Source organism: Lonchura striata, chromosome 27 (genome assembly GCF_046129695.1).
Source record: "Lonchura striata isolate bLonStr1 chromosome 27, bLonStr1.mat, whole genome shotgun sequence".
NCBI lineage: Eukaryota > Metazoa > Chordata > Aves > Passeriformes > Estrildidae > Lonchura > Lonchura striata.
Window position 1 is genome coordinate 9,031,290 of NC_134629.1, and position 25,148 is coordinate 9,056,437.

At 43.4% G+C, this 25,148-nt stretch overlaps 1 protein-coding gene across 4 annotated transcripts in view; it reads left to right on the forward strand.

The window, feature by feature from the left end:
* SCN8A (sodium voltage-gated channel alpha subunit 8) overlaps positions 1-25,148 on the forward strand; it is a 69,092-nt gene that overhangs the window by 33,753 nt on the left and 10,191 nt on the right. For 3 of the 4 annotated variants that reach the window (XM_077788686.1, XM_077788685.1, XM_077788687.1), the window contains exons 9-21: positions 95-236; positions 851-1,057; positions 1,299-1,586; positions 3,056-3,415; positions 5,297-5,432; positions 7,421-7,659; positions 7,831-8,004; positions 8,766-9,122; positions 11,104-11,574; positions 13,575-13,692; positions 14,776-14,930; positions 16,433-16,606; positions 21,511-21,633. In XM_077788686.1, the coding sequence (XP_077644812.1) occupies positions 95-236; positions 851-1,057; positions 1,299-1,586; positions 3,056-3,415; positions 5,297-5,432; positions 7,421-7,659; positions 7,831-8,004; positions 8,766-9,122; positions 11,104-11,574; positions 13,575-13,692; positions 14,776-14,930; positions 16,433-16,606; positions 21,511-21,633 (2,944 nt within the window). Of the gene's footprint in view, positions 1-94; positions 237-850; positions 1,058-1,298; positions 1,587-3,055; positions 3,416-5,296; positions 5,433-7,420; positions 7,660-7,830; positions 8,005-8,765; positions 9,123-11,103; positions 11,575-13,574; positions 13,693-14,775; positions 14,931-16,432; positions 16,607-20,861; positions 20,932-21,510; positions 21,634-25,148 lie in introns of all 4 variants that reach the window. The other variant, XM_077788688.1, reaches the window with a different exon arrangement.

Consider the following 25,148-nt stretch of genomic DNA (forward strand, 5'->3'; position numbering starts at 1 on the left):
GGGAGCAGGGCTAAAATCCTGCCTGCTGTTCCCAAATGGGAAAAGAGCTGCTGTTTTTTGGGAGAGCCCTGAACTGGCTGTTGTCCCTCCCCAGCCAATGTCCAGAGGGATACACGTGCATGAAGGCAGGACGGAACCCCAACTACGGCTACACCAGCTTTGACACCTTCAGCTGGGCTTTCCTGGCTTTATTTCGCCTTATGACTCAGGACTTTTGGGAGAACTTGTATCAATTAGTAAGTAAACGCTTCTCTTTGGGGAGAATTTGGGGGTGAGACAGGAAAGGGAAATGTGAGAAGCTTTGTTTTACTCCTTCTCTCCAAAAGAGCACGAGTAAACCTTCGCAGTGAGGTTTTTTTTAAGGGGACATTACCTGTCAGCAGGTGATGGGTTTTAAATTCCAGAAGGGATGGTGGGTCCAGCTGAGCTGGGAATTAATTTGGGAGGAGCCTTAGCAGTGGCTGCAGGAGGCTGTGGGCATTCAGCTCCTCTCACAGAGGGTGCTCAGCCTCTTTGGAGAGAGATTTCTCCTGACCTGAGGGTGCTTTGGGGACCTTGCTGAAGCAGCTTTTTCTTCATTTGGTTTGTTTTAAGGGAGCCTGAGAGTTGGGTCTCACGCTGTGCCTCTGAATTATTTTCAGTTTGGACGTTCCCTTAAGGGAGGAAGGTGGATGTCACCTTTTGTGTTCACGGGTCTCTGCAGGGAAAACGCTGAGCTTTGGAATATTCAGGATTTTCTTAGAAACATTCAGGTCAAGAAACCTGGGATCAGCTCTTGCATCTCCTCTCAGGGAAGCCCGAGGTTGCTGATTTTTTCCCTTTTTCTAATCCCTCTGCCATTCTTTTCCAGACTTTACGAGCGGCAGGAAAAACCTACATGATCTTCTTTGTGCTGGTGATCTTTGTGGGCTCCTTCTACCTGGTGAATCTGATTTTGGCCGTGGTGGCCATGGCCTACGAGGAGCAGAACCAGGCGACCCTGGAGGAGGCAGAGCAGAAGGAGGCAGAATTCAAGGCCATGTTGGAGCAATTGAAAAAGCAGCAGGAAGAAGCACAGGTGAGAAAAAATAAAAATAAAACAATTCCTCTGTGTAAGAGGCTCAGGCTGCCAGAGAAAAGCTGATTTTACACACTATAAAAATTCTAACAAATTCTGGCTTGCAAGTTTCTTCCGAGGAGAGAACAAACCTCTCAGTCCTGCCCCAAAAAGTCGTTTACTCAGGTGCGTTAAGCCAAGCTGTTTCTTCAAACAGAAAGGTGGAAAGATGTGGTTTTTGCCATTTATTTTTCCTTGCCAGGCTGCTGCCATGGTCACCTCGGCGGGGACGGTGTCTGAGGATGCTGTGGAGGATGACGGTGGGGGGAGGATGTCTCGGAGCTCCTCGGAGATCTCCAAGCTCAGCTCCAAGAGCGCCAAGGAGCGGCGGAACAGGAGGAAGAAGAGGAAGGACAGGGAGCTGTCGGAGGGGGACGAGAAGTGCGACAACGAGAAGGTGTTCAAGTCGGAGTCGGAGGATGGCATGAGGAGGAAAGCGTTCAGGCTGCCCGATAACAGGCTGGGGAGGAAATTTTCCATCATGAACCAGGTTTGTGTTCCCTCACTAATGTCTGGGGTTGCTCGGGGTCAGGGAAATGTCCTGGTTTAGATTCCCTGTTGGCGCTGTGGCTGTAGGACACGTGAAAGCGCAACACGAGCCACTGCTATTTGCAAAGTAAAGAAAGAAAGTTTATTTTCTGCCTCCAACCTTTGTACTTTTCCAAAGGTGACAGTGGATTGGAGAGTGGATGTGCCACCTCTCCAAAAACATTGGACAAACTACTAGTACATCTCCACCCCTATGAGGGAATGCAAAACAATTTGTTGTTTGTAGAAAATTGTGTGAGAAAGTTTTCTAGCAGAATGTAAACTCAGAAGGCTTTAGAAAATCTTAAGAATGCTCGCTCTTCCTCCCTCTTCCTCCCCCAAGTCTCTCCTCAGTTTCTCCTCAACACTCACTCTGTCCTTCCTCAGTCTTTTCTCAGCCTCTCCTCAACACTCACTCTTCCTCCTCCTCCTCTTCGTCCTCAGTCTCTCTTCAGCCTCTCCTCAACGCTCACTCTTCCTCCTCTTCCTCCTCAGTCTCTCTTCAGCCTCTCCTCAACGCTCACTCTTCCTCCTCTTCCTCCTCAGTCTCTCTTCAGCCTCTCCTCAACGCTCACTCTTCCTCCTCTTCCTCCTCAGTCTCTCCTCAGCCTCTCCTCAACACTCACTCTTCCTCCTCTTCCTCCTCAGTCTCTCCTCAGCCTCTCCTCAATGCTCACTCTTCCTCCTCCTCCTCCTCAGTCTCTCTTCAGCCTCTCCTCAACGCTCACTCTTCCTCCTCCTCCTCTTCCTCAGTCTCTCCTCAGCCTCTCCTCAATGCTCACTCTTCCTCCTCTTCCTCCTCAGTCTCTCCTCAGCCTCTCCTCAACACTCACTCTTCCTCCTCTTCCTCCTCAGTCTCTCTTCAGCCTCTCCTCAACGCTCACTCTTCCTCCTCCTCTTCCTCCTCAGTCTCTCTTCAGCCTCTCCTCAACGCTCACTCTTCCTCCTCCTCCTCTTCCTCAGTCTCTCCTCAGCCTCTCCTCAACACTCACTCTTCCTTCTCTTCCTCCTCAGTCTCTCTTCAGCCTCTCCTCAATGCTCACTCTTCCTCCTCCTCCTCCTCAGTCTCTCCTCAGCCTCTCCTCAACGCTCACTCTTTCTCCTCCTCCTCCTCAGTCTCTCTTCAGCCTCTCCTCAACGCTCACTCCTCCTCCTCTTCCTCCTCAGTCTCTCTTCAGCCTCTCCTCAATGCTCACTCTTCCTCCTCCTCCTCTTCCTCCTCAGTCTCTCCTCAGCCTCTCCTCAATGCTCACTCTTCCTCCTCTTCCTCCTCAGTCTCTCCTCAGCCTCTCCTCAACACTCACTCTTCCTTCTCTTCGTCCTCAGTCTCTCTTCAGCCTCTCCTCAACGCTCACTCTTCCTCCTCCTCCTCCTCAGTCTCTTCTCAGCCTCTCAACGCTCACTCTTCCTCCTCCTCCTCTTCCTCCGCAGTCTCTCCTCAGCATCCCGGGCTCCCCGTTCCTCTCCCGCCACAACAGCAAGAGCAGCATCTTCAGCTACAAGGGACGCTTCCGCGACCCAGGCTCGGAGAATGAGTTCGCAGACGACGAGCACAGCACGGTGGAGGAGAGCGAGGGCAGGAGGGACTCGCTCTTCATCCCCATCCGCGGCCGCGACCGGCGCAGCAGCTACAGCGGCTACAGCGGCTACAGCCAGGGCAGCCGCTCCTCGCGCATCTTCCCCGCGCTGCGCCGCAGCATCAAGAGGAACAGCACCGTGGACTGCAACGGCGTCGTGTCCCTCATCGGGGGGCCGCCCTCCAGCATGCCTGGGGGCCGCATCCTGCCCGAGGTAGCTGCTGGGCGTGGGGTGGGCTGATGGGTGGGCTCTGGTCAGCGTGCTCTGGTCAGTGTGGTCTGGTCAGCATGGTCTGGTCTGATGAGCATCGTTTGGTCAGCGTGGTCTGGTCAGCGTGGTCTGGTCTGGTCAGTGTGGTCTGGTCCGTGTGCTCTGGTCAGTGTGGTCTGGTGTGGCCAGCGTGGCCTGATCAGGTCTGGTCAGCAGGGTCTGGTCTGGTCTGGCCCAGCATGGTCTGGTCTGGTCAGCATGGTCCGGTCTGGCTATCATGGTTTGGCCAGCATGGTTTGGCCAGTATGGTTTGGCCAGCATGGTCTGGTCTGATGAGCGTGGTTTGGTCAGCGTGGTCTAGTCTGATGAGCGTCGTTTGGTCAGTGTGGTTTGATCAGTGTGGTCTGGTCAGTGTGCTCTGGTCAGTGTGCTCTGGTGTGGTTAGCATGGTCTGGTCAGCATGGTCAGGTCTGGTCAGCATGGTCTGGTGTGGCCAGCATGGTCTGGTCTGATGAGCGTGGTTTGGTCAGTGTGGTTTAATCAGCGTGGTCTGGTCAGCGTGGTCTGGTATGTTGAGTGTGGTTTGGTCAGTGTGGTCTGGTGTGGCCAGCATGGTCTGGTCAGGTCTGGTCAGCATGGTCTGGTCTGGCCAGCATGGTCTGGTCTGATGAGCGTGGTTTGGTCAGCATGGTCTGGTCAGCGTGGTCCAGTCTGATGAGTGTGGTTTGGTCAGTGTGGTTTGATCAGTGTGGTCTGGTCAGTGTGCTCTGGTCAGTGTGGTCTGATATGTTGAGTGTGGTTTGGTCAGTATAGTTTGGTCAGTGTGGTCTGGTGTGGCCAGCATGGTCTGGTCAGGTCTGGTCAGCATGGTCTGGTCTGGCCAGCATGGTCTGGTCTGATGAGCGTGGTTTGGTCAGTGTGGTTTGATCAGTGTGGTCTGGTCAGTGTGCTCTGGTGAGTGTGGTCTGGTGTGGTTAGCATGGCCCGGTCAGGTCTGGTCAGCATGGTCTGGCCTGGTCAGCATGGTCTGGTCTGATGAGCGTGGTTTGGTCAGTGTGGTTTAATCAGCGTGGTCTGGTCAGCGTGGTCTGGTCAGTGTGGTCTGGTGTGGCCAGCATGGTCTGGTCTGGTGAGTGTGGTCTGGCCAGCATGGTTTGGCCATCGTGGTCTGGCCAGCAAGGTCTGGTCTGGTCGGACCCAGCATGGTCTGGTCTGGCCAGTGTGGTCTGGCCATCGTGGTCTGGCCAGCATGGTCTGGCCAGCATGGTCTGCTGAGCATGCCCATCTGTTTGGTTTTGGTACAGAGAATTAATGACATTCTATGTAATTAGAAACGTTCTCTAAAATACAGTCCTCAATTCGTCTAAAGCTGCAGAGCACTGATCCAACAGAAGAAAGGGCTTGAGTTTTGGTCTGGCCACTTGTAACTTGTAGGAAGGTGGGAAGGACAGAGGGATACACTGAATATAGAGAATATAGAATATGGAAATGCAGTCTAAGTGCAGAGAATATAGGGAATATAGAATATGGAAATGCAGGCTAAGTGAACAGAATATAGAGAATATAGAATATGGAAATGCAGGCCAAGTGAACAGAATATAGAGAATATAGAATATGGAAATGCAGGCTAAGTGCACAGAATATAGGGAATATAGAATATGGAAATGCAGGCCAAGTGCACAGAATATAGGGAATATAGAATATGGAAATGCAGGCTAAGTGAACAGAATATAGAGAATATAGAATATGGAAATGCAGGCTAAGTGCACAGAATATAGGGAATATAGAATATGGAAATGCAGGCCAAGTGCTGCATGTCTGGGCTGAGATGGGTAACAGAGAAGACTCCAGTCCGTATTAACCATCATCATCTGCATTTCTCAGGGGACCACTGAGATTGAAATCAGGAAGAAGCCTGGTGGGTCTCTCTTGGTCTCAATGGATCAGGTGAACGCGTCCTACGGAAGGAAGGATCGCACCAACAGCGTCATGACCGGCCTGACCAACACCCTTGTGGAGGGTAGGTGTGATGGGGGTTAGAGGGACACCCTTGAGCCCCTTCCAGTGCCTGAAGGGGCTCCAGGAGAGCTGGAGACAGACTTTGCACCAAGGGCTGGAGGGACAGGACTCAGGGAATGGCTTCCCACTGGCAGAGGGCAGATTTGGATGGGATATTGGGATGGAATTCCTCCCTGTGAGGGTGGGGTTGTGTGGCAAAACATGAATGTGTTACCACAGGGTTTTCCAGAGAATTTGCCCCATTCCTGGAAGTGTCCAATTTCAGGTTGGGCAAAGCTTGGAGCAAGCTGGGCTAGTGGAATCCAGCTCCCCCTGCTTTAGAGCAGTACACATTCTTGCATGGTTTTGCCTAAATCTGCTTCTTTTGGGTCTTTATTAACAAATAAATATTGATTAGAACTTATTTTACTTGGTTTTGGCATCCAAATTGCACAGAGATGGAGGCAAAGGCAACGAAGAGTTGTAAGTTTACGGTGAAGAGAATGCAGTGAGGAGATCAGAGGAGTAAGGCAGTGCCAGGTCCGGGTTTTTTGTCATCTCCAGGCTCTGGAGGGACCTTCCTTTGCTCCAGGCCGTGGGAGAGAAGGATTGGAGCTGCAACGTGCCAGAATCACAGAATCACAGAATCACAGAATCACAGAATCACAGAATAATGAGGTTGGAAGAGACCTCTAAGATCAAGTCCAACCCTGACACCACAACCAGACTATAGCACCAAGTGCCAAGTCCAGTCTTTTTTTAAACACATCCAGAGGTGGTGATTCCACCACCTCCCTAGGAAGACAATTCCAGTATTTTATTATTCTTTCAGTGCAAATTTTTTATTATTCTTTCAGTGAAAATTTTTTTCCTAACATCCAACCTAAAGGCGCTGCTGCCTGGTGGGAATTCTGGAATGGGCAGCACGCAGAGATGAGATTTCCCAATATGTCATGCAGGAGCCAGCGAGAATTCGTGAACAGCAGCCACATGCGGTTGATGATCTCAAATTCCTGCTGTCTCCTGCAAGGAAATTGTAGGAAAATTAAATATACTTAGAAACAGAGCAGGGTTTTGCTGCCGCTCCCCTCCTGCGCCAACGCCTACGGGCTCCAGTGCCACGGGCCTCTTTTTAACTTCAGAAATTCCAAGGCAACTCAACACTAAGCAACCAGAGAACCAATGGGAAGGAGAGCACAGTGGTCCTTTCCCTTCCCCTAAAAAATTAAAAAAGGTGAGGCTGCACAGCTGCACGGCCTGGCTGGAGCCACCAAGTCAACCAGCAACTCCTCGCTTGTGGTTTTTTTTTCCCCTAAGCACTTAAGATAAGCCAATGGGAGAAAAAGATGGACGCAGAATTTCTGTGTTTGATTTCTGTAATTGGATGTAGTTAGCCTTAATCAGGTTATTCCTGTTGAAAATCCTTCGCAGCATTATGTCACCTCTTTCCTCTTTTAGACCGTGTCTGTGCTCAGCACGGAATTCATCTCAGTTATTTAAAATCTGGCACCAAAGGCAGTTTGGAATCTGTAACTTTGGTTTTAAGCGCTTTACCTTGCTCAATTCCCAGTTAAATATAGCCCTTCATTTGGAATAATTTGCATGGGATCATCCTGGTGGGGCTGAAGCAGCTGTGGTGACCAGGTGGAGGTGTTGTGTGGGGACAAAGGAGAAGTCACGGAGCTCAGTACAATCATGAAATCCTGGAATCTGAGACTCTCTGAGGTTGGAAAAGAGCTCCAAGGTCACTGGGTCTGACCTGTGACCAAGAGCACCGAGTGCCACATCCTTGGGCACCTCCAGGGACGGGGACTCCAAACCTCCCTGGCCACCCCTTCCAAAGCCTGACCACTCTTTCCATGGAGAATTTCTTCCTGATGTCCAGCCTGCCCACAAACTTGACCCAACTCTTCTTTTATGTCACCTCCATTGTCACAAAGCTCAGTTTTGTGATTCTTCAGTCTCCCACAAATCCTGAACTCTGTTTTTTTTTTTTTTTTGTACCTGCAGAGCTGGAAGAGTCCCAGAGGAAGTGTCCCCCTTGCTGGTACAAATTTGCCAACACCTTCCTGATCTGGGAATGCCACCCGTACTGGATGAAGCTGAAGGAGATCGTGAACTTAATTGTCATGGATCCTTTTGTTGACTTGGCCATCACCATCTGCATCGTGCTGAACACGCTGTTCATGGCCATGGAGCACCACCCCATGACCCCCGAGTTCGAGCACGTGCTCTCCGTAGGAAACCTGGTAAGGAGATCTGCTCGACACTCCCCACGGACCTGCTCCAGCTGGGCTGATTGCTGATGTGGGCTTGGACTTTGAGTCAGTTGCATTGGTGAGACTTAGCCTGAAGTTGAGAAGATAAACCAAAAATGATCCTTTGCCTGTTCTTTGTCTGTCCCTCCTCCCCCACTCCAGGTTTTCACTGGGATTTTCACGGCAGAAATGTTCCTGAAGCTCATTGCAATGGATCCGTACTATTATTTTCAAGAAGGCTGGAACATCTTTGATGGGTTTATTGTCTCCCTGAGCTTGATGGAGCTGAGTCTGGCAGATGTGGAGGGACTTTCCGTGCTGCGATCTTTCCGATTGGTATCCCAAATTCCGGCTCTTTTGCAAAGTTATTATTGTGGAGCTACTGCAAAGCTTAGAATCACGGAACCTTAGTTGGAAGGGACCCACGAGGAGCATCCAGTGCAGCTCCTGGCCCTGCACCTCAGCAATCCCTGGGAGTGTTGTCCAAACATCCTTTGAGCTGTGGCAGCCCTGGGGCAGTGACCATTCCCTGCTCAGGGCGAGAAGAACATTTTCCCAATATCCAACCTGTCCCTTCCCTGACACAATTCCAGCTGCTCCCCTCACAAAAGGAATTTTTCCCCTCACAAAAAGGGAAGATCACTTTTTTCTGGGTTTGGGGAGGACAGAGATGGAGTGGTGCCAATTTTTTATGGTCTTTTCTTTCCTTCACATAAGGAATTTTTCCCCTCAGAAAAAGGGAAGATCACTTTTTTCTGGGTTTGGGGAGGACGGAGTGGTGCCATTTTTTTATGGTCTCTTTGTCACTGCTCTTTACAAGATCTGAGCAGCAGCTTGCTGCATTTGGGCAGGGAAGGGTGATTTTTTCCTTTGGGAAGAGAGATCAGCGTGTGGGGAATAACTAAGTATAAAACACACAACCCCAAATTTCCAGAAGGGTTAAGCATTCTCTGCTCCTTGTAACCTCAGTAGCAGAAGGATGGACTTAACCTTTATGTAAAACACAAGATAGTTGTGGTTTAGGAAGTTCTGCTTTATTTTCCTCTTTATTTCATATTTATTTATCTGTTTTTGGTTTTTTTGTTGTTTTTTGGTAGCTGAGAGTCTTCAAACTGGCCAAATCCTGGCCCACTCTGAACATGCTGATCAAAATCATTGGTAACTCAGTGGGTGCCTTGGGGAATTTGACCTTGGTGCTGGCCATCATCGTGTTCATCTTCGCCGTGGTGGGGATGCAGCTCTTCGGCAAAAGCTACAAGGAGTGTGTCTGCAAGATCAATCCGGAGTGTGAGCTACCCCGCTGGCACATGCACGATTTCTTCCACTCCTTCCTTATTGTCTTCCGTGTGTTGTGTGGGGAGTGGATTGAGACCATGTGGGATTGTATGGAAGTGGCAGGACAGGCCATGTGCTTGATTGTCTTCATGATGGTCATGGTCATCGGAAATTTGGTGGTCAGTAAATGGTTCCTGATGGGATTTCTTGGTTGCCTCGGGGTGGGGTAGGATTTGGGGAGACGCCCAGGATGAGGGAGTGATGGTTCCTTCCCGGTCCTGCTCTCTGGAGGTCCCTTTTGGTCTATCAGTAGTAGATTTTGGTGGCGCCGTGTTAAAGGTGTTTTTTGCTCGGATCCGTAAATGAAACATTTTGCAAGGAAAAAGTTATGGAAGCCTAAGTCAAAGTGCACAGAGCTGACCTGAAGGGGAAAAAGAAGCTAAAAGAAGCAAAACCTGGAATTTTAATTGCCAGAAAACAAAATCATTTGGTGCACAGGGGAAGGGGAAAAAGAAGCTAAAAGAGGCAAAACCTGGTATTTTAGTTGCCAGAAAACACAATAATTTGGTGCAGAGGGAAAGGGGAAAAAGAAGCTAAAAGAAGCAAAACCTGGTATTTTAGTTGCCAGAAAACACAATAATTTGGTGCAGAGGGAAAGGGGAAAAAGAAGCTAAAAGAAGCAAAACCTGGTATTTTAGTTGCCAGAAAACACAATAATTTGGTGCAGAGGGAAAGGGGAAAAAGAAGGTAAAAGAGGCAAAACCTGGTATTTTAGTTGCCAGAAAGCACAATAATTTGGTGCAGAGGGAAAGGGGAAAAAGAAGCTAAAAGAAGCAAAACCTGGCATTTTGATTGCCAGAAAATGCAATAATTTGGTGCACAGGGGAAGGTCCTGAAGTGTTAAAAGGAGGAATGGGGGTTTCCTCTAAAATCTGCCCACTGGCTCAGTCACGAGGTGCAGGAATGGGCTGTGAAACTGCACGGCCTCCTGTGTGGGAGGTTGGACGTGATGCTTCCTTCTGGCCTTACATTTCATGGAGAAAATGTGGAGGAAAGAAATGTGAGCAAGAATGAAGTCACATGAGCGGTGGCGATCCTTCCGAGCAGTTGTGAGCCCTCTCTGAGAGCTCCTGTCTCGCCAAAAGGTTTGGCCAAAATAAACCTTGGGGGTGGTCGCTGAATGTGGGGTGAGGGAGTAGAGCTGGGAGGGATCGCCCAAAATGCCAAGATTTCCCCCGTTTTCTTTGAGGCAGAGATGGGATTAAATCAGTAACGCTGAGTTGAAATCCCGTGGGGATGAAATCTCTGACATCTGCAGGCCAGATCCTGCGAGGGGCTCAATCCAGGGACCCCTGGGACTCCTCAGAGCTGCACCAGGGCTCCCGTTCTGGGAACTTCTGGGGGCATCAGTGTTGTAAATGTTGGTGAACCCAATGGGAAGAGACAACAATGGCTGGCTCAATTCAGAAGGCTGAATTATTCTTTATTATAACTATGCTAAAATACATCAATATACTATATAAAAGGAGGATACTAAAACTACAAACTACTTTCTCTGACTCTAACACAACTGGTGACCCTCTCTGAGAGTCCAAACACAGGTGGGTTGGGTTGGGTTGGATTGGATTGGATTGGATTGGATTGGGTTGGGTTGGGTTGGATTGGATTGGATTGGATTGGATTGGATTGGATTGGATTGGATTGGATTGGATTGGATTGGACTGGATTGGACTGGATTGGACTGGATTGGCCACCAGGCCCAAACAATCCTCATCAGAATCCAACCAAGCCATCACCCCAGGTAAACAATTCTCCAAACACATTCCACATGGAAAAAACAAGGAGCAGAAATAGAAATGGATTTATTTCATTTCTCTCTGTGCACCTCTATGAAAATCCTGAGAAGGAGAGAAATGTGCTTGCCACACATCAGGGGGTCACACCTTGAATGTGGGCACCAGGATGGGTTTGTGGGACAGCAGAACTGGTTTTGGAGACATCTCAGCAGGGTTTGGCAGCATCAGGAGGTCACACCTTGAACTGGGCACCAGGATGGGTTTGTGGGACAGCAGAGCCGGTTTTGGAGTCATCTCAGCAGGGTTTGAGAGCTTTGGGAATTGCCCCTCGTGTGTCAGCCCAGCATCAGCTCTTCCCTTCCAGGTGCTGAACCTGTTCTTGGCCTTGCTGCTGAGCTCCTTCAGCGCCGACAACCTGGCGGCCACGGACGACGACGGCGAGATGAACAACCTGCAGATCTCGGTGATCCGCATCAAGAAGGGCATCGCCTGGACCAAGGCCAAGGTCCGGGAGTTCATGCAGGCCCACTTCAAGCAGAGGGAGGCCGACGAGGTGAAGCCCTTGGACGAGCTCTACGACAAGAAGGTCAACTGCATCGCCAACCACACCGGCGCCGACATCAACCGCGACGTCGACTTCCTGAAGAACGGCAACGGCACCACCAGCGGCATCGGGAGCAGCGTGGAGAAGTACATCATCGACGAGGACCACATGTCCTTCATCAACAACCCCAACCTGACCGTGCGCGTCCCCATCGCCGTGGGCGAGTCCGACTTCGAGAACCTCCACACGGAGGATTTCAGCAGCGACACCGACCCCGACGGCAGCAAGGAGGTGGGGCCGGGAGCTAATTAATCTAATTTAATTTAATTCATTAACGCCTGGAAACGTCGTGGCAGGGAGAGCCGGGTGGCTCCAGTGTTAAATTTTGGGTTGGGTTGGGATGTTGTGTTGGCGCTCAAAGGGGAATTTCTTGTGCTCTGTAGAAAGCTGCAAATGTTTATATAATAAAAATATGCATAGAATAAAGATATATAATCTTAGAATGTTATATAAATGTAGATAATAAATATATAATATTTATATATTATATAAATATAATCTTAGAATGTTATATAAATGTAGATAATAAATATATAATATTTATATATTATATAAATATTACTATAATATTACTATATTATAGTAATATAGTCATATAGTAATATAGTAATATAGTATACTATTATGTATGCTATAATTATTATAGTAATATAATTACTATAATAAAATAAAGATATATAATCATAGAATATAATATATAATAATATTAAGATATATAATCATAGATTAGATAAATATATAGATACTATATATAGATACTATATAAATAAATATAGATACTATAATAAAATAAATATATATAATCATAGAATACAATATATAATAAAAAAGAGATATACAATCATAGAATGATTATATAAATGTAGATACTACAATAAATTATATGTTATCATAGAATATAATATATAATAAAATAAAGATATATAATCAAAGAATTATTAGATAAATAGAGGTACTATAATAAAATATATGTAATCATAGAATACAATATGTAACAAAATAAAGATATATAATCATAGAATGATTATATAAATATAGATAATATAATAAAATTAATATATATAATCATAGAATATAATATATAGAATAAATATATATAATCGTAGAACATAATATATAATAAAATAAAAATATATAATCATAGAATGGCCTGGGTTGAAAGGATCTTAAAGATCATCCAGTTGCAAGCCCCTCCATGGACAGGGGGCTTTTAATTTTCATAATTAAAATATTTAATTTAATATTTAATCCCACCTGTCCTGTTAATGCGAGACATCAGCTGGGTCAAGATCTCCGTGATTAAAGTGAGGAAACAACTTCCATGACAGCTGAAGTTTGGTTTTTATTTTGGTTTTGGTATTTATTCATCATTGATTTGATATTTTGGTATTTGTTTTGGTTTTGGTATTTATTCATAGTGAATTTGGTATTTTGGTGTTTATTTTGGTTTTGGTATTTATTAATCATGAATTTGGTATTCTGGTATTTATTTTGGTTTTTGGTATTTATTCATCATGAATTTGGTATTTTCAGGGGTTTGATATTTGACATTGATTGGGTTGGAAACAAATTCCATGACACCTGAGCCATCGTGAATTTGGTATTATTTGGGTATTTTGGTATTTTTTGGGTTTAATATTTGCTGTTGATTGGATTGGAAACAACTTCCACAACAGCTGAAGTTTGGTATTTTGGTTTTGTTATTTTTTCATCGTGAATTTGGTATTTTTGGGGTTTGATATTTGATATTGATTGGGTTGGAAACAACTTCCGTGACAGCTGAAGGTGGATATCTTGGTATTTATTTTGGTTCTGTTATTTTTTCATCGTGAATTTGGTATTTTGGTATTTATTTTGGTTCTGTTATTTTTTCATAATGAATTTGGTATTTTTGGGGTTTGATATTTGCTATTAATTGGGTTGGAAACAACTTCTGTGACAGCTGAAGGTGGATATCTTGGTATTTATTTTGGTTCTGTTATTTTTTCATAATGAATTTGGTATTTTTGGGGTTTGATATTTGGTATTGATTGGGTTGGAAACAACTTCCATGGCAGCTGACCCATCATGAATTTGGTATTTTTGGGGTTTGATATTTACTATTAATTGGGTTGGAAACAACTTCCGTGACAACTGAAGTTGGATATCTTGGTATTTATTTTGGTTCTGTTATTTTTTCATGGTGAATTTGGTATTTTTTGGGGTTTGATAATTGATATTTTGTGCTGCAGAAGCTGGACGAGAGCAGCTCCTCCGAGGGCAGCACCATCGACATCAAGCCTGAGGTGGAAGAGGTGCCCGTGGAGGCCCCGGAGGAGTACCTGGACCCCGATGCCTGTTTCACAGAAGGTGAGGATGGGGTGGAGGAAGAGATTTTTGGGGTGCCATGGTCCCCAAAAATGTCCCCAAAATGTCCCCAAAATGTGCGGGCTCATTCCAGGGATCCAGGCCCACCCAGAACTTCCCTGGGCCACCCATGCCAGGACCTCCCCAGCCCCACGGGGGGAATTTCTGAAGAATCAGAGGTAAAACAAGAGGATTTTTTGTGGTAAAACAAGAGGATTTTTGTGGTAAAACAAGAGGATTTTTGTGGTAAAACAAGAGGATTTTCTGTGGTAAAATGAGGATTTTTTGGTGGTAAAAAAAACGAGGATTTTTAGTGCAGCTGATGCCTTAAGTCCTCAGGAGCAGAGTAATTTTCCTTCCCTGCAGCTGGCCTCGGTGTCTTGGTGCTGATCCACCACAGGAATTCCCAAGGCAAAGATGTTTTAAATGGTTCAAGGTTTTTTATTTTATTCTATTTTATCAGCAATTTTTCCATTTTGTGTCCTCAAGAGCGTGGACCTCACCAAACAGAAGGAGCTGATGTTAATTCTGGTGCCCAAATTGATTTGAATTCTGGACAGAAGTGGCAAAACAACCCCAAAATCCTCCAGAATGCAAAAATTTTAATTCAAATTCAAACTGACTCATCATGGTTCACCTTGGTGACCTCAAAACTTGTTCTGACAGTGAGAATTTAATGTTTTGTACCCAAAATCTGTGTTTTCTGAGCGGAGCTGTCCCTGTTGCAGGTTGCATGTGTTGCAGCTGGCCTCGGTGTCTTGGTGCTGATCCACCACAGGAATTCCCAAGGCAAAGATGTTTTAAATGGTTCAAGGTTTTTTATTTTATTCTATTTTATCAGCAATTTTTCCATTTTGTGTCCTCAAGAGAGTGGACCTCACCAAACAGAAGGACCTGAGCTGTTCCCAAACTGATTTTCATTCTGGACAGAAGTGGCAAAACAACCCCAAAATCCTCCAGAACACAAAAATTTGAATTTACTCATCATGGTTCACCTTGGTGACCTCAAAGCTTCTTCTGACAGTGAGAATTTAATGTTTTTTACCCCAAATCTGTGTTTTCTGAGCGGAGCTGTCCCTGTTGCAGGTTGCATGCAGCGCTGCAAGTGCTGCCAGGTGAACATCGAGGAGGGGCTGGGGAAGTCGTGGTGGACCTTGAGGAAAACGTGCTTCCTCATCGTGGAGCACAACTGGTTCGAGACCTTCATCATCTTCATGATCCTGCTGAGCAGCGGGGCTCTGGTGAGGAAAGCGTGGAGTTCAGGGGCGGAGTAAAATACGTGTAGTGCAGAGGGGGAGTAAAATATGTGGAGTTCAGGGGTGGAGTAAAATATGTATAGTTTAGGGGTGGAGTAAAATATGTGTAGTTCATTGGTGGAGTAAAGTATGTAGTTCATTGGTGGAGTAAAATATGTATAGTTCAGGGGCGGAGTAAAATACGTGTAGTGCAGAGGGGGAGTAAAATCTGTGGAGTTCAGGGGTGGAGTAAAATATGTATAGTTTAGGGGTGGAGTAAAATATGTGTCGTTCAGAAGTGGAGCAAAATATGTGTAGTTCATTGGTGGAGTAAAATATGTGTAGCTCAGAGGGTGGAGTAAAATATGTATAGTTTAGGGGTGGAGTAAAATTTGTGTTGTTCAGGGGTGGAGTAAAATATGTGTAGTTCATTGGTGGAGTAAAGTATGTAGTTCATTGGTGGAGTAAAATATGTGTAGCTCAAAGGTGGAGTAAAATATGTGTAGTTCAGGGTGGAGTAAAATATGTATAGTTTAGGGGTGGAATAAAATCTGTGTAGTTCATTGGTGGAGTAAAATATGTGTAGTGCAGAGGTGGAGTAAAATATGTATAGTTAATTGGTGGAGTAAAATATGTGTAGTTCAGAGATGAAGTAAAATCTGTGTAGTTCATTGGTGGAGTAAAATATGTGTAGTTTAGAGGTGGAGTAAAATATGTGTAGTGTATAGGTGGAGTAAAATATGTGTAGTTCAGGGTGGAGTAAAATATGTATAGTTTAGGGGTGGAATAAAATCTGTGTAGTTCATTGGTGGAATAAAATACGTGTTGTTCAGAGGTGGAATAAAATATGTGTAGTTTAGGGGTGGAGTAAAATCTGTGTAGTTCATTGGTGGAGTAAAGTATATGGAGTTTAGGGGTGGAGTAAAATATGTGTAGTTCAGGGGATATTTGAGTGTATACAGGAAATTTTGGGGAAAAGGTAAACTGAGGAAATTCCTACCCAAGTACAAAAATACAAAAGCTTATCTTACATTACATTACCTTACATTACATTACATTGCATTACATTACATTACATTACATTACATTACATTAGTATATTGTAGTTTATTATATTTTATTATAGTATAGTATATGATTATAGCATATTATTATAATTCATTATATATAATATATTATATATTATATTATAATATTGTAGTATATTGTATTTTATTATATTTTATTATATTTTATTATATTTTATTATAGTATAGTATATGATTATAATATATTATTATAATTTATTATATATAATTTATTATATATAATTTATTATATATTATAGAATATATCTTATATCTATTATAATTATATACTAGATATAATATACATAATAGAACACATAAAAATACCAATAAATCAATAAAAATTACCGTTATAATAAACAAACAAACAAAAATAACTCCTATGTCAGCTCTACACAAATAAACCCCACATGGTGGCACTTCCACCTGGTGCTTCCGCAGGCTTTTGAGGACATCTACATCGAGCAGAGGAAAACCATCAGGACCATCCTGGAGTACGCCGACAAGGTCTTCACCTACATCTTCATCCTGGAGATGCTGCTCAAGTGGTGCGCCTACGGCTTCGTCAAGTTCTTCACCAACGCCTGGTGCTGGCTGGACTTCCTCATCGTGGCTGTACGTATCCTCGGCTCCTTCTTCTGATGGGGTCCCTGCTCTGGTCCTCTGGGGTGAAATTTAATAATCCCAAAGGCTGGGAGCTCCCAAATCCAGGATAAAACCTTCAACCCGTGGGAGTTCCTGCTCTGGTCCTCTGGGGCACAATTTAACAATCCCAAAGGCTGGGAGCTCCCAAATCCGGGAAAAATCCGGGATGAAACCTTCAGGCCTTGGTGGTTTCCTGCTCTGATCACCCCGGGGCAAAATTTAACAATCCCAAAGGCTGGGAGCTCCCAAATCCAGGATAAAACCTTCAGGCCTGGGAGATCCCTGCTCTGATCACCCCGGGGAGAAATTTAATAATCCCAAAGGCTGGGAGCTCCCAAATCCAGGAAAAATCCGGGATTAAACCTTCAGTCCTTGGGGATCCCTGCTCTGATCCCCTGGGGCAAAATTTAACAATCCCAAAATATCTGTGAGTTCCCAAATCCAGGATAAAATGGGATTTCCTGCTCTGATCACCCTGGGGCAAAATTTAACAATCCCAAAGGCTGGGAGTTCCCAAATCTGGGATAAAACCTTCAGCCTTTGGGGATTCCTGCTCTGGTCCAATTGGGGCACAATCCCAAATATCCGTGAGTTCCCAAATCCAGGATTAAACCTTCAGCCCTTGGGATTTCCTGCTCTGGTCCTCTGGGGCACAATTTAACAATCCCAAAGGCTGGGAGCTCCCAAATCCAGGAAAAATCCGGGATGAAACCTTCAACCCTTGGTGGTTTCCTGCTCTGGTCCCATTGGGGCACAATCCCAAATATCTGTGAGTTCCCAAATTCGGGAAAAATCCAGGATAAAACCTTCAGCCCTTGGGATTTCCTGCTCTGATCACCCCGGGGCACAGATTTAACAATCCCAAAATATCTGTGACTTCCCAAATCCAGGATTAAATCTTCAGGCCTTGGGATTTCCTGCTCTGATCCCACTGAGGCACAATTTAACAATCCCAAAATATCCGTGAGTTCCCAAATCCAGGAAAAATCCGGGATGAAACCTTCAGCCCTTGGGATTTCCTGCTCTGATCCCACTGAGGCACAATTTAATAATCCCAAAGTCTGGGAGTTCCCAAATCCAGGAAAAATCCGGGATGAAACCTTCAGCCCTTGGGGGTTCCTGTGCAGCTTTGGGGTTTTGCTCTTTTGTCCTGCTGAAAATGGAATTTTTTGGACATTTTCCTGTGCTTGGAGGTGTTCCCATGGGAAAGCTGGGTTTATTTCCAGTTTCATTCCAGTTTCATTCCAGTTTTATTCCAGTTCAATTCCAGTTCAATTCCAGTTTAATTCCAGTTCAATTCCAGTTCAGTTCAAGTTCAATTCCAGTTTTATTCCAGTTTTATTCCAGTTGCATTCCGGGTCAACTCCAGATCAATTCCAGTTTAATTCTAGTTTTATTCCAGTTTTATTCCAGCTTCATTCCAGTTTAATTCCAGTTTTATTCCAGCTTCATTCCAGTTCAATTCCAGTCTCATTCCAGTTTTCACTGGGTGATAATTCAGATTTTGATTTTCAGGAATCTGGAATTTGGAGATTTCCCTGGGCGATAATTCAGAATTTTGATTTTCAGGAATCTGGAATTTTGGAGATTTCCCTGGGCGATAATTCAGAATTTTGATTTTCAGGAATCTGGAATTTTGGAGATTTCCCTGGGTGATAATTCAGAATTTTGATTTTCTGCAATTTGGGATTCCCTTTGCTGACCCCGGCACCTGCTTTGCCTTTTCTTGGAAATCCTCAGGGATAATCCTCAAAAATTATTTATTATTTTGTTATTTTTCATTTATTTATTGTTTGGTTATTGAAAAAATTATTTATTATTTGGTTATTTTTATTAAATTATTATTTTGTTATTTATTATTTGGTTATTTTTATTTCATTATTTTTATTTTGTTATTTATTATTTAGCTATTTTTGTTTGATTATTTATTATATGGTTATTTATTATTTGGATATTTTTGTTTGATTTTTATTATTTGGTTATTTATTATTTGGTTATTTAATATTTGATGCTTTATTAAAGGCTCAAACAGCCTTTTGATTTCTTGTGATTATTTATTGATTTATTTGATTTATTTAATTATTTATTTGATTATTTTATTTGATTGTTTCTTATTTGATTATTTATTAAAGGCCCACACAGGCTTTTTAGTTATTTGATTGATTTATTTGGTTATTTATTTATTTGATAATTATATTTATATAATTTTATTTATTTATTATAAAACATTTTAATTTTTTCTTTTTATATTTTAATACTTATTCTATATTTTTTTCTATTAAAAATATAGAAGAATTTTATTTCTTGATTATAGAAGATATTTTTATCTATTGAATAATATATTGAACAAGATATTGAATATAGAAGATATTTTTAATAATATAAAAGAATGATTTATTGAATCCAGTTGGGAGAATTTAACCCCACCTGTTCTAGGAGGGTTTTTGTTTGTTGCTGTACATGGATTTATTTTCTTTTTTTTTTCTTAAAAAGGGTTAATGTCTCTTTCTGATCTGTCTGAAGCGTGATGGTCGAGAAAAATGGGAAAATGGTGGCAAAAAATGAGGAAAATGGTAGCGAAAAATGAGAAAAATAGTAGTGAAAAAAAGGGAAAAATAGTAGAGAAAAATGGGGAAAATGGTAGCAAAATATGGGAAAATGGTAGCAAAAAAGGGGAAAAACAGTGGCAGAAAAAGGGAAAAATGGTAGTGAAAAATGGGGAAAATGGTGGCAAAAAAATGAGAAAAATGGTAGAGGAAAAAAAGGGAAAAATGTTAGTGAAAAATGGGAAAAATGGTAGTAGAAAATGGTAGCAAAAATTGGGGAAAATTGTAGAGAAAATTTTGAAAACAGCAAGAAAATGGGGAAAATGGTAGCAAAAAACGGGAAAATTGTAGAGAAAAATGGGAAAATTGTAGGGAAAAATGGGATAAAACCAGGACTGGGATGGGGAAATCCTTGGAAAATGGATCCAAAATGATTTAGAAATTTGGAAATTGGGTTTTAAACTCAGCAGCAGCCCAAAATTGGTTTAAAACTGAATTTCCTGGAAATCTGGTGAAAAGGAAAATTGAACTTTTCCCCATTGGGGATTGAAAAGAAAATTGAACTTTTCTCCATTTGGGAAAAGGAAAATTGAACTTTTCCCCATTTGGGATTGAAAAGAAAATTTAACTTTTCCCCATTTGGGATTGAACTTTTCCCCATTTTGGATTGAAAGGAAAATTGGAATTTCCCCCATTTGGGTTTGAAAGGAAAATTGAACTTTTCTCTATTTGGGAAAAGGAAAATTGAACTTTCCCCCATTTCGGATTGAAATTAAAATTTAACTTTTCCCCATTTGGGATTGAAAAGAATATTTAACTTTTCCCCATTTGGGATTGAACTTTTCCCCATTTGGGATTGAAATGAAAATTTGAAGTTTTCCCCTTTTGGGATTGAAAAGAAAATTGAACTTTTCCCCATTTGGGATTGAAATGAAAATTGAACTTTTCTCCATTTGGGAAAAGGAAAATTGAAATTTTCCCCCATTTGTGACTGAAAAGAAAATCGAATTTTTCCCCATTTGGGATTGAAATTTCCCCCATTTGGGACTGAAAAGAAAATCAAATTTTTCCCCATTTGGGATTGAAATTTCCCCCATTTGGGACTGAAAAGAAAATTGAATTTTTCCCCATTTGGGATTGAAATTTTCCCCATTTGGGACTGAAAAGAAAATCAAATTTTTCCCCATTTGGGATTGAAATTTTCCCCATTTGGGACTGAAAAGAAAATCAAATTTTTCCCCATTTGGGATTGAAATTTCCCCCATTTGGGACTGAAAAGAAAATCGAATTTTTCCCCATTTGGGATTGAAATTTCCCCCATTTGGGACTGAAAAGAAAATCGAATTTTTCCCCATTTGGGATTGAAATTTTCCCCATTTGGGACTGAAAAGAAAATTGACTTTTTCCCCCATTTGGCATTGAAAAAGTCTCCGAGAAAGTGCAAAAAAACCCCAAAATTACGCAGTAAAAAAAAAAAAAAAAAAAGCAACGAAGGCTCTTTTGTAGCAATAAATTCCCATCTGCTCTTAGCACAAACCAGGGAATTCTGTGCTGAACGAAGCTCATCTCCGGAGAGGAAAAAATCCATTTTTGGGATGGATTCAGCCCCAGGCGGCCGCCCCGCGCGGCTGCCGAGAAATTTGGAGAAATTTGGATTTCTCTGTATTTCTTTCTCATAGGTGCCTTTAACATTTGTCTGGCTTAGATTTCCTGGGCGCCGCCGGGACGCCGCAGGCGGGCGAGGGCAGGGTAAGGTTTTTTGGGGGGTTTTTGGGGGATTTTTGGGGTTTTTTGGGGATTTTTTCCCCTCGTGGTTTGGCCTCTTCCTCCCACAGCCCCTCTCCGTGTGTGTCTCTTTTCTCGCCGGTCTCTCTCTCTCCCCTTCCTGCTCTCTCTCTTTTCTCAACTGCGTTCTTTCCTTCTTTATTGTTTCCTGATTTCTTGATTTCCTTCCAGGTCGGTTCAGTCAAGTGAAGTAGGCAGCTGGTGTCATGGCTTCGGGATTTTGGTTTTTGTTTTTTGGTTGGTTTGTTTGGTTTTTTGGTTTTGGGGGAGGCCCAGGTGCCTCCTGGGCTGGGCAATCGAGGTTAGGACATCCAATCTAACAGTCTGGAACCTTTTTTTTTTTTCTTTTTTTTTTTTAATTTTATTTAAATTTCTTTTTATGTCATTTTTCTGCCGTTTTTTTTTTAATTTTTTGTCCGTTTCTTTTAATTTTTTTTCCCTTTTTTTTTTTTTTTTTTCCTTCTGGTTTCTTTTTTTTATTATTATTTTTTTTTTTTTTTTCTCTCTCTCTATTTTTTATTTTTTTTTCTATTTTCTGTGTAGGTCTCTTTAGTCAGCCTTATAGCTAATGCCCTGGGCTACTCGGAACTAGGTGCCATAAAATCCCTTAGGACCCTAAGAGCCTTGAGGCCTTTAAGAGCGTTGTCCCGATTTGAGGGGATGAGGGTAAGATGCTCATCAGCACCTGATCCTTCTGCATGCCCGGGCAGCATTTTTTCTTTTTTTGGGGGAAAAAAAAAAAAAAAAAAAAAAAAAAAAGCATGCTAGAACCGATCGAAACAATTAAAAAAATAAAAGAAAACGACGGAAAATCAATTCCAAAAGAGAATCACGATGCGGCTGCTGACTCGGTCACCCCTCCGCGGACGTCCCCCCTCGCCCTGCTGCACCTCCCCTCCAACGAAGGGAGCTGCCTCATTACGTTAATTAATTACATTAATTACTGGCCCAAAGCGCTCATTTTGTAGCCGATGTCGACACTTGGCTGCTCTCATTTGGCCTGGCTTTGACCTCGGGGCTTCTCAGCTGGAACTTGTTTTTTATTTTTGGGTTTTTTGGTTTTTGGTTTTTGTTTTTTTTTTTTTTTTTTTTGGTTGGTTTTTGAAATCTAGGGAGAATCACCAGGTGCAAAAGAAGCAGAATTGGAACCACCTCAGGCTCTGCAGGTCTTGGCTGCTCTTGGTGGGGGTTGGCTCGAAAAAAAACCAAAAAAAACCCAAAAAAACCCCACTTTTATTTTTATTTTTTTGGGGTGGGGAAAAAGCTGCTGCCTCTGGTGGGTCACTGCAGGAAGGGACGGGGTGGAGCTGAGCTCTTTGAAAATTTTGGTTTCATTTCCTCTCGTTGCACCTTGTTGTTCTCAGTCCAGTCTGCTGGTGACTGGCAGCCTTGTCCAGCAGTGGAACTTTGCTTTTCTGTCCCCTTTTTTGCCTTTTTTTCCACCTTTTTTTGGCCCCCGTCGTGTCGCTCTGGAAGCAGAACGAAGCACAAGCAAAGCATTGAACTGAAGCTCGAATTGGCAAAACTCCCTCGGCGTTTCAATTATTGCAGCCGGGCAATAATTGGACATTTTGGTGCTTTTTTATTCCCTCGTTTGGGGTTGAAAGAGTCTCCTAAGAACACACCCAAAAAAAAAAATATAATTGTGCAGTAAAAAAATGAAATAAAGGGTGTTTCGCATCAGTGGATTGCTTAGAACAAAATGTGGGGTTTGGTGTTAAATCCCAGTTAGCTCATAAGCAGAGAGAAAATCGGATGTTTTAAATAATAAAATAAGGAAGGGAATGGCAGAATCAGTTTTACCTCAGGGTTTGAGTGGAGGAATTCCACCTGGATCCTTCTGGAGCAATTGAAAATTGAAAATTTCCATTCGAGTGGAAAAAATTGAAAATTGAAAGTTTCCATTTGAACGGAAAAAATTGAAAATTTCCATTCGAGTGGAAAAAACTGAAAATTGAGAATTTCCATTTGAACGGAAAAAATTGAAAATTGAAAGTTTCCATTTGAACGGAAAAAATTGAAAATTTCCATTCGAGTGGAAAAAACTGAAAATTGAAAATTTCCATTCGAGTGGAAAAAATTGAAAATTGAGAATTTCCATTCGAACGGAAAAAATTGAAAATAGAAAATTTCCATTTGAATGGAAAAAATTGAAAATTGAAAGTTTCCATTCGAATGGAAAAAATTGAAAATTGAAAATTTCCATTCGAGTGGAAAAAAATTCCATTCAGGCAAAGGTGGAGCTTTCGCTGGGCTGGGTTTGGGGCCCGGCCAGAAATTTGATCACAAAGATCAGGCCTAGCACCAAACCTGGAGAAATTAAAAACGAATTTTAAACCACATTAGGGAGAAGATTTCTGATGTACAATCAGGAAATTCTCGTGCTCGAAGTGGGAAAATGGATCGTTACAACTGTTTTTATTGGGCACAAAATGAGTGTGCAGAAGTTTGGTGAGTTGAAGGGAGAGAGGGCCAATTTTGTTTTTTACTTTGCAATCTGTAGAATTCTAAAAGTGACGGCGGATTGGAGGATGAAATTGTTCCTTTTTCCAACGGCGCTGGTCAAACCAGTTTGCCGATTCTCTCTTTCCACAGAGAAAAAAACAAGAATTATTTACATGAACAGTGGGAGAGAAGTCTGGTAGAAATACGTAAAAATTATCAGAAGGCTAAAAAAGATTCACGAGAACTTTAAAACTTTCAAAAGAACCATCAAAGAAAACACTTTCAAAAATCAGGGCAACATCACAAGCGCAGCCCTGCCCGCTGCCTAGACCAAATTCTGATTTTTTTCCAATTTTTTTTGGGGACAAGTGTCAGTGCCCCACCCAAGCAGAGGATTCCAGAATTGGAAATTCCTTTTTGAAGGAGACGGAGCGTGGAGTTCTTTGCTTTGCTCTCCTCGGTGGCGATCTGCGTTTCCAGGAGTTTGCTGCGCTCGGCCGCGCCGCGGGGACACGCGCATGACTTCTTGTCCGCCCGCACACGGAAGCCACCTTCCTCCTGGCGCTCCTGCGGCAAAGTTCTGCACGTTCAGAGGACCAAAAATGACCTTAGTTCAGGAGGATGGTGTCCCTTTTTTATTTTTGCTGGAATCAATCAGGTTGTAGGAGGATGGGACCCAAAAAGTGCTGCTGGTGCAGCAGCTGAGCATCATTTTGGGGTGAAGGGACACTGAGAGCAGAGAGATTTTTGGGGATCTCACCTGTTCCTTCCTGGGCCTGGGATGAACTTCTGGCATCCTTCAGCAGCTGGAACAGAAGACAGAGTGAGGAGCTAAAATTGGGAAAGGAGGAGCTCCATGACCAAACCCTCTGACCAAACCCTCTGTGACCAAACCCTGTGACCCAACCTTTGTGACCAAACCCTTTGTGACCAAACCCTCTGACCAAACCTTTGTGACCAAACCTTCTGTGACCAAACCCTTTGTGACCAAACCTTTGTGACCAAACCTTTGTGACCAAACCCTGTGTGACCAAACCTTTGTGACCAAACCTTCTGTGACCAAACCCTTTGTGACCAAACCTTTGTGACCAAACCCTGTGTGACCAAACCTTTGTGACCAAACCCTGTGTGACCAAACCTTTGTGACCAAACCCTCTGTGACCAAACCCTGTGTGACCAAACCCTTTGTGACCAAACCCTGTGTGACCAAACCTTTGTGACCAAACCCTCTGTGACCAAACCCTCTGTGACCAAACCTTTGTGACCAAACCTTTGTGACCAAACCCTCTGTGACCAAACCCTCTGTGACCAAACCTTCTGTGACCAAACCTCTGTGACCAAACCTTCTGTGACCAAACCCTCTGTGACCAAACCTTCTGTGACCAAACCCTTTGTGACCCAACCTTTGTGACCAAACCCTGTGTGACCAAACCCTCTGTGACCCAACCCTGTGACCCAACCTTTGTGACCAAACCCTGTGTGACCAAACCCTGTGTGACCAAACCCGCTGTGACCAAAACTTGTGTGACGAAACCCTCTGTGACCAAACCCTGTGACCAAACCCTCTGACCAAACCTTTGTGACCAAACCCTGTGTGACCAAACCCTGTGTGACCAAACCCTCTGACCAAACCCTCTGACCAAACCTTTGTGACCAAACCTCTGTGACCAAACCTCTGTGACCAAACCCTCTGTGACCAAACCCTGTGACCCAACCTTTGTGACCAAACCTTCTGT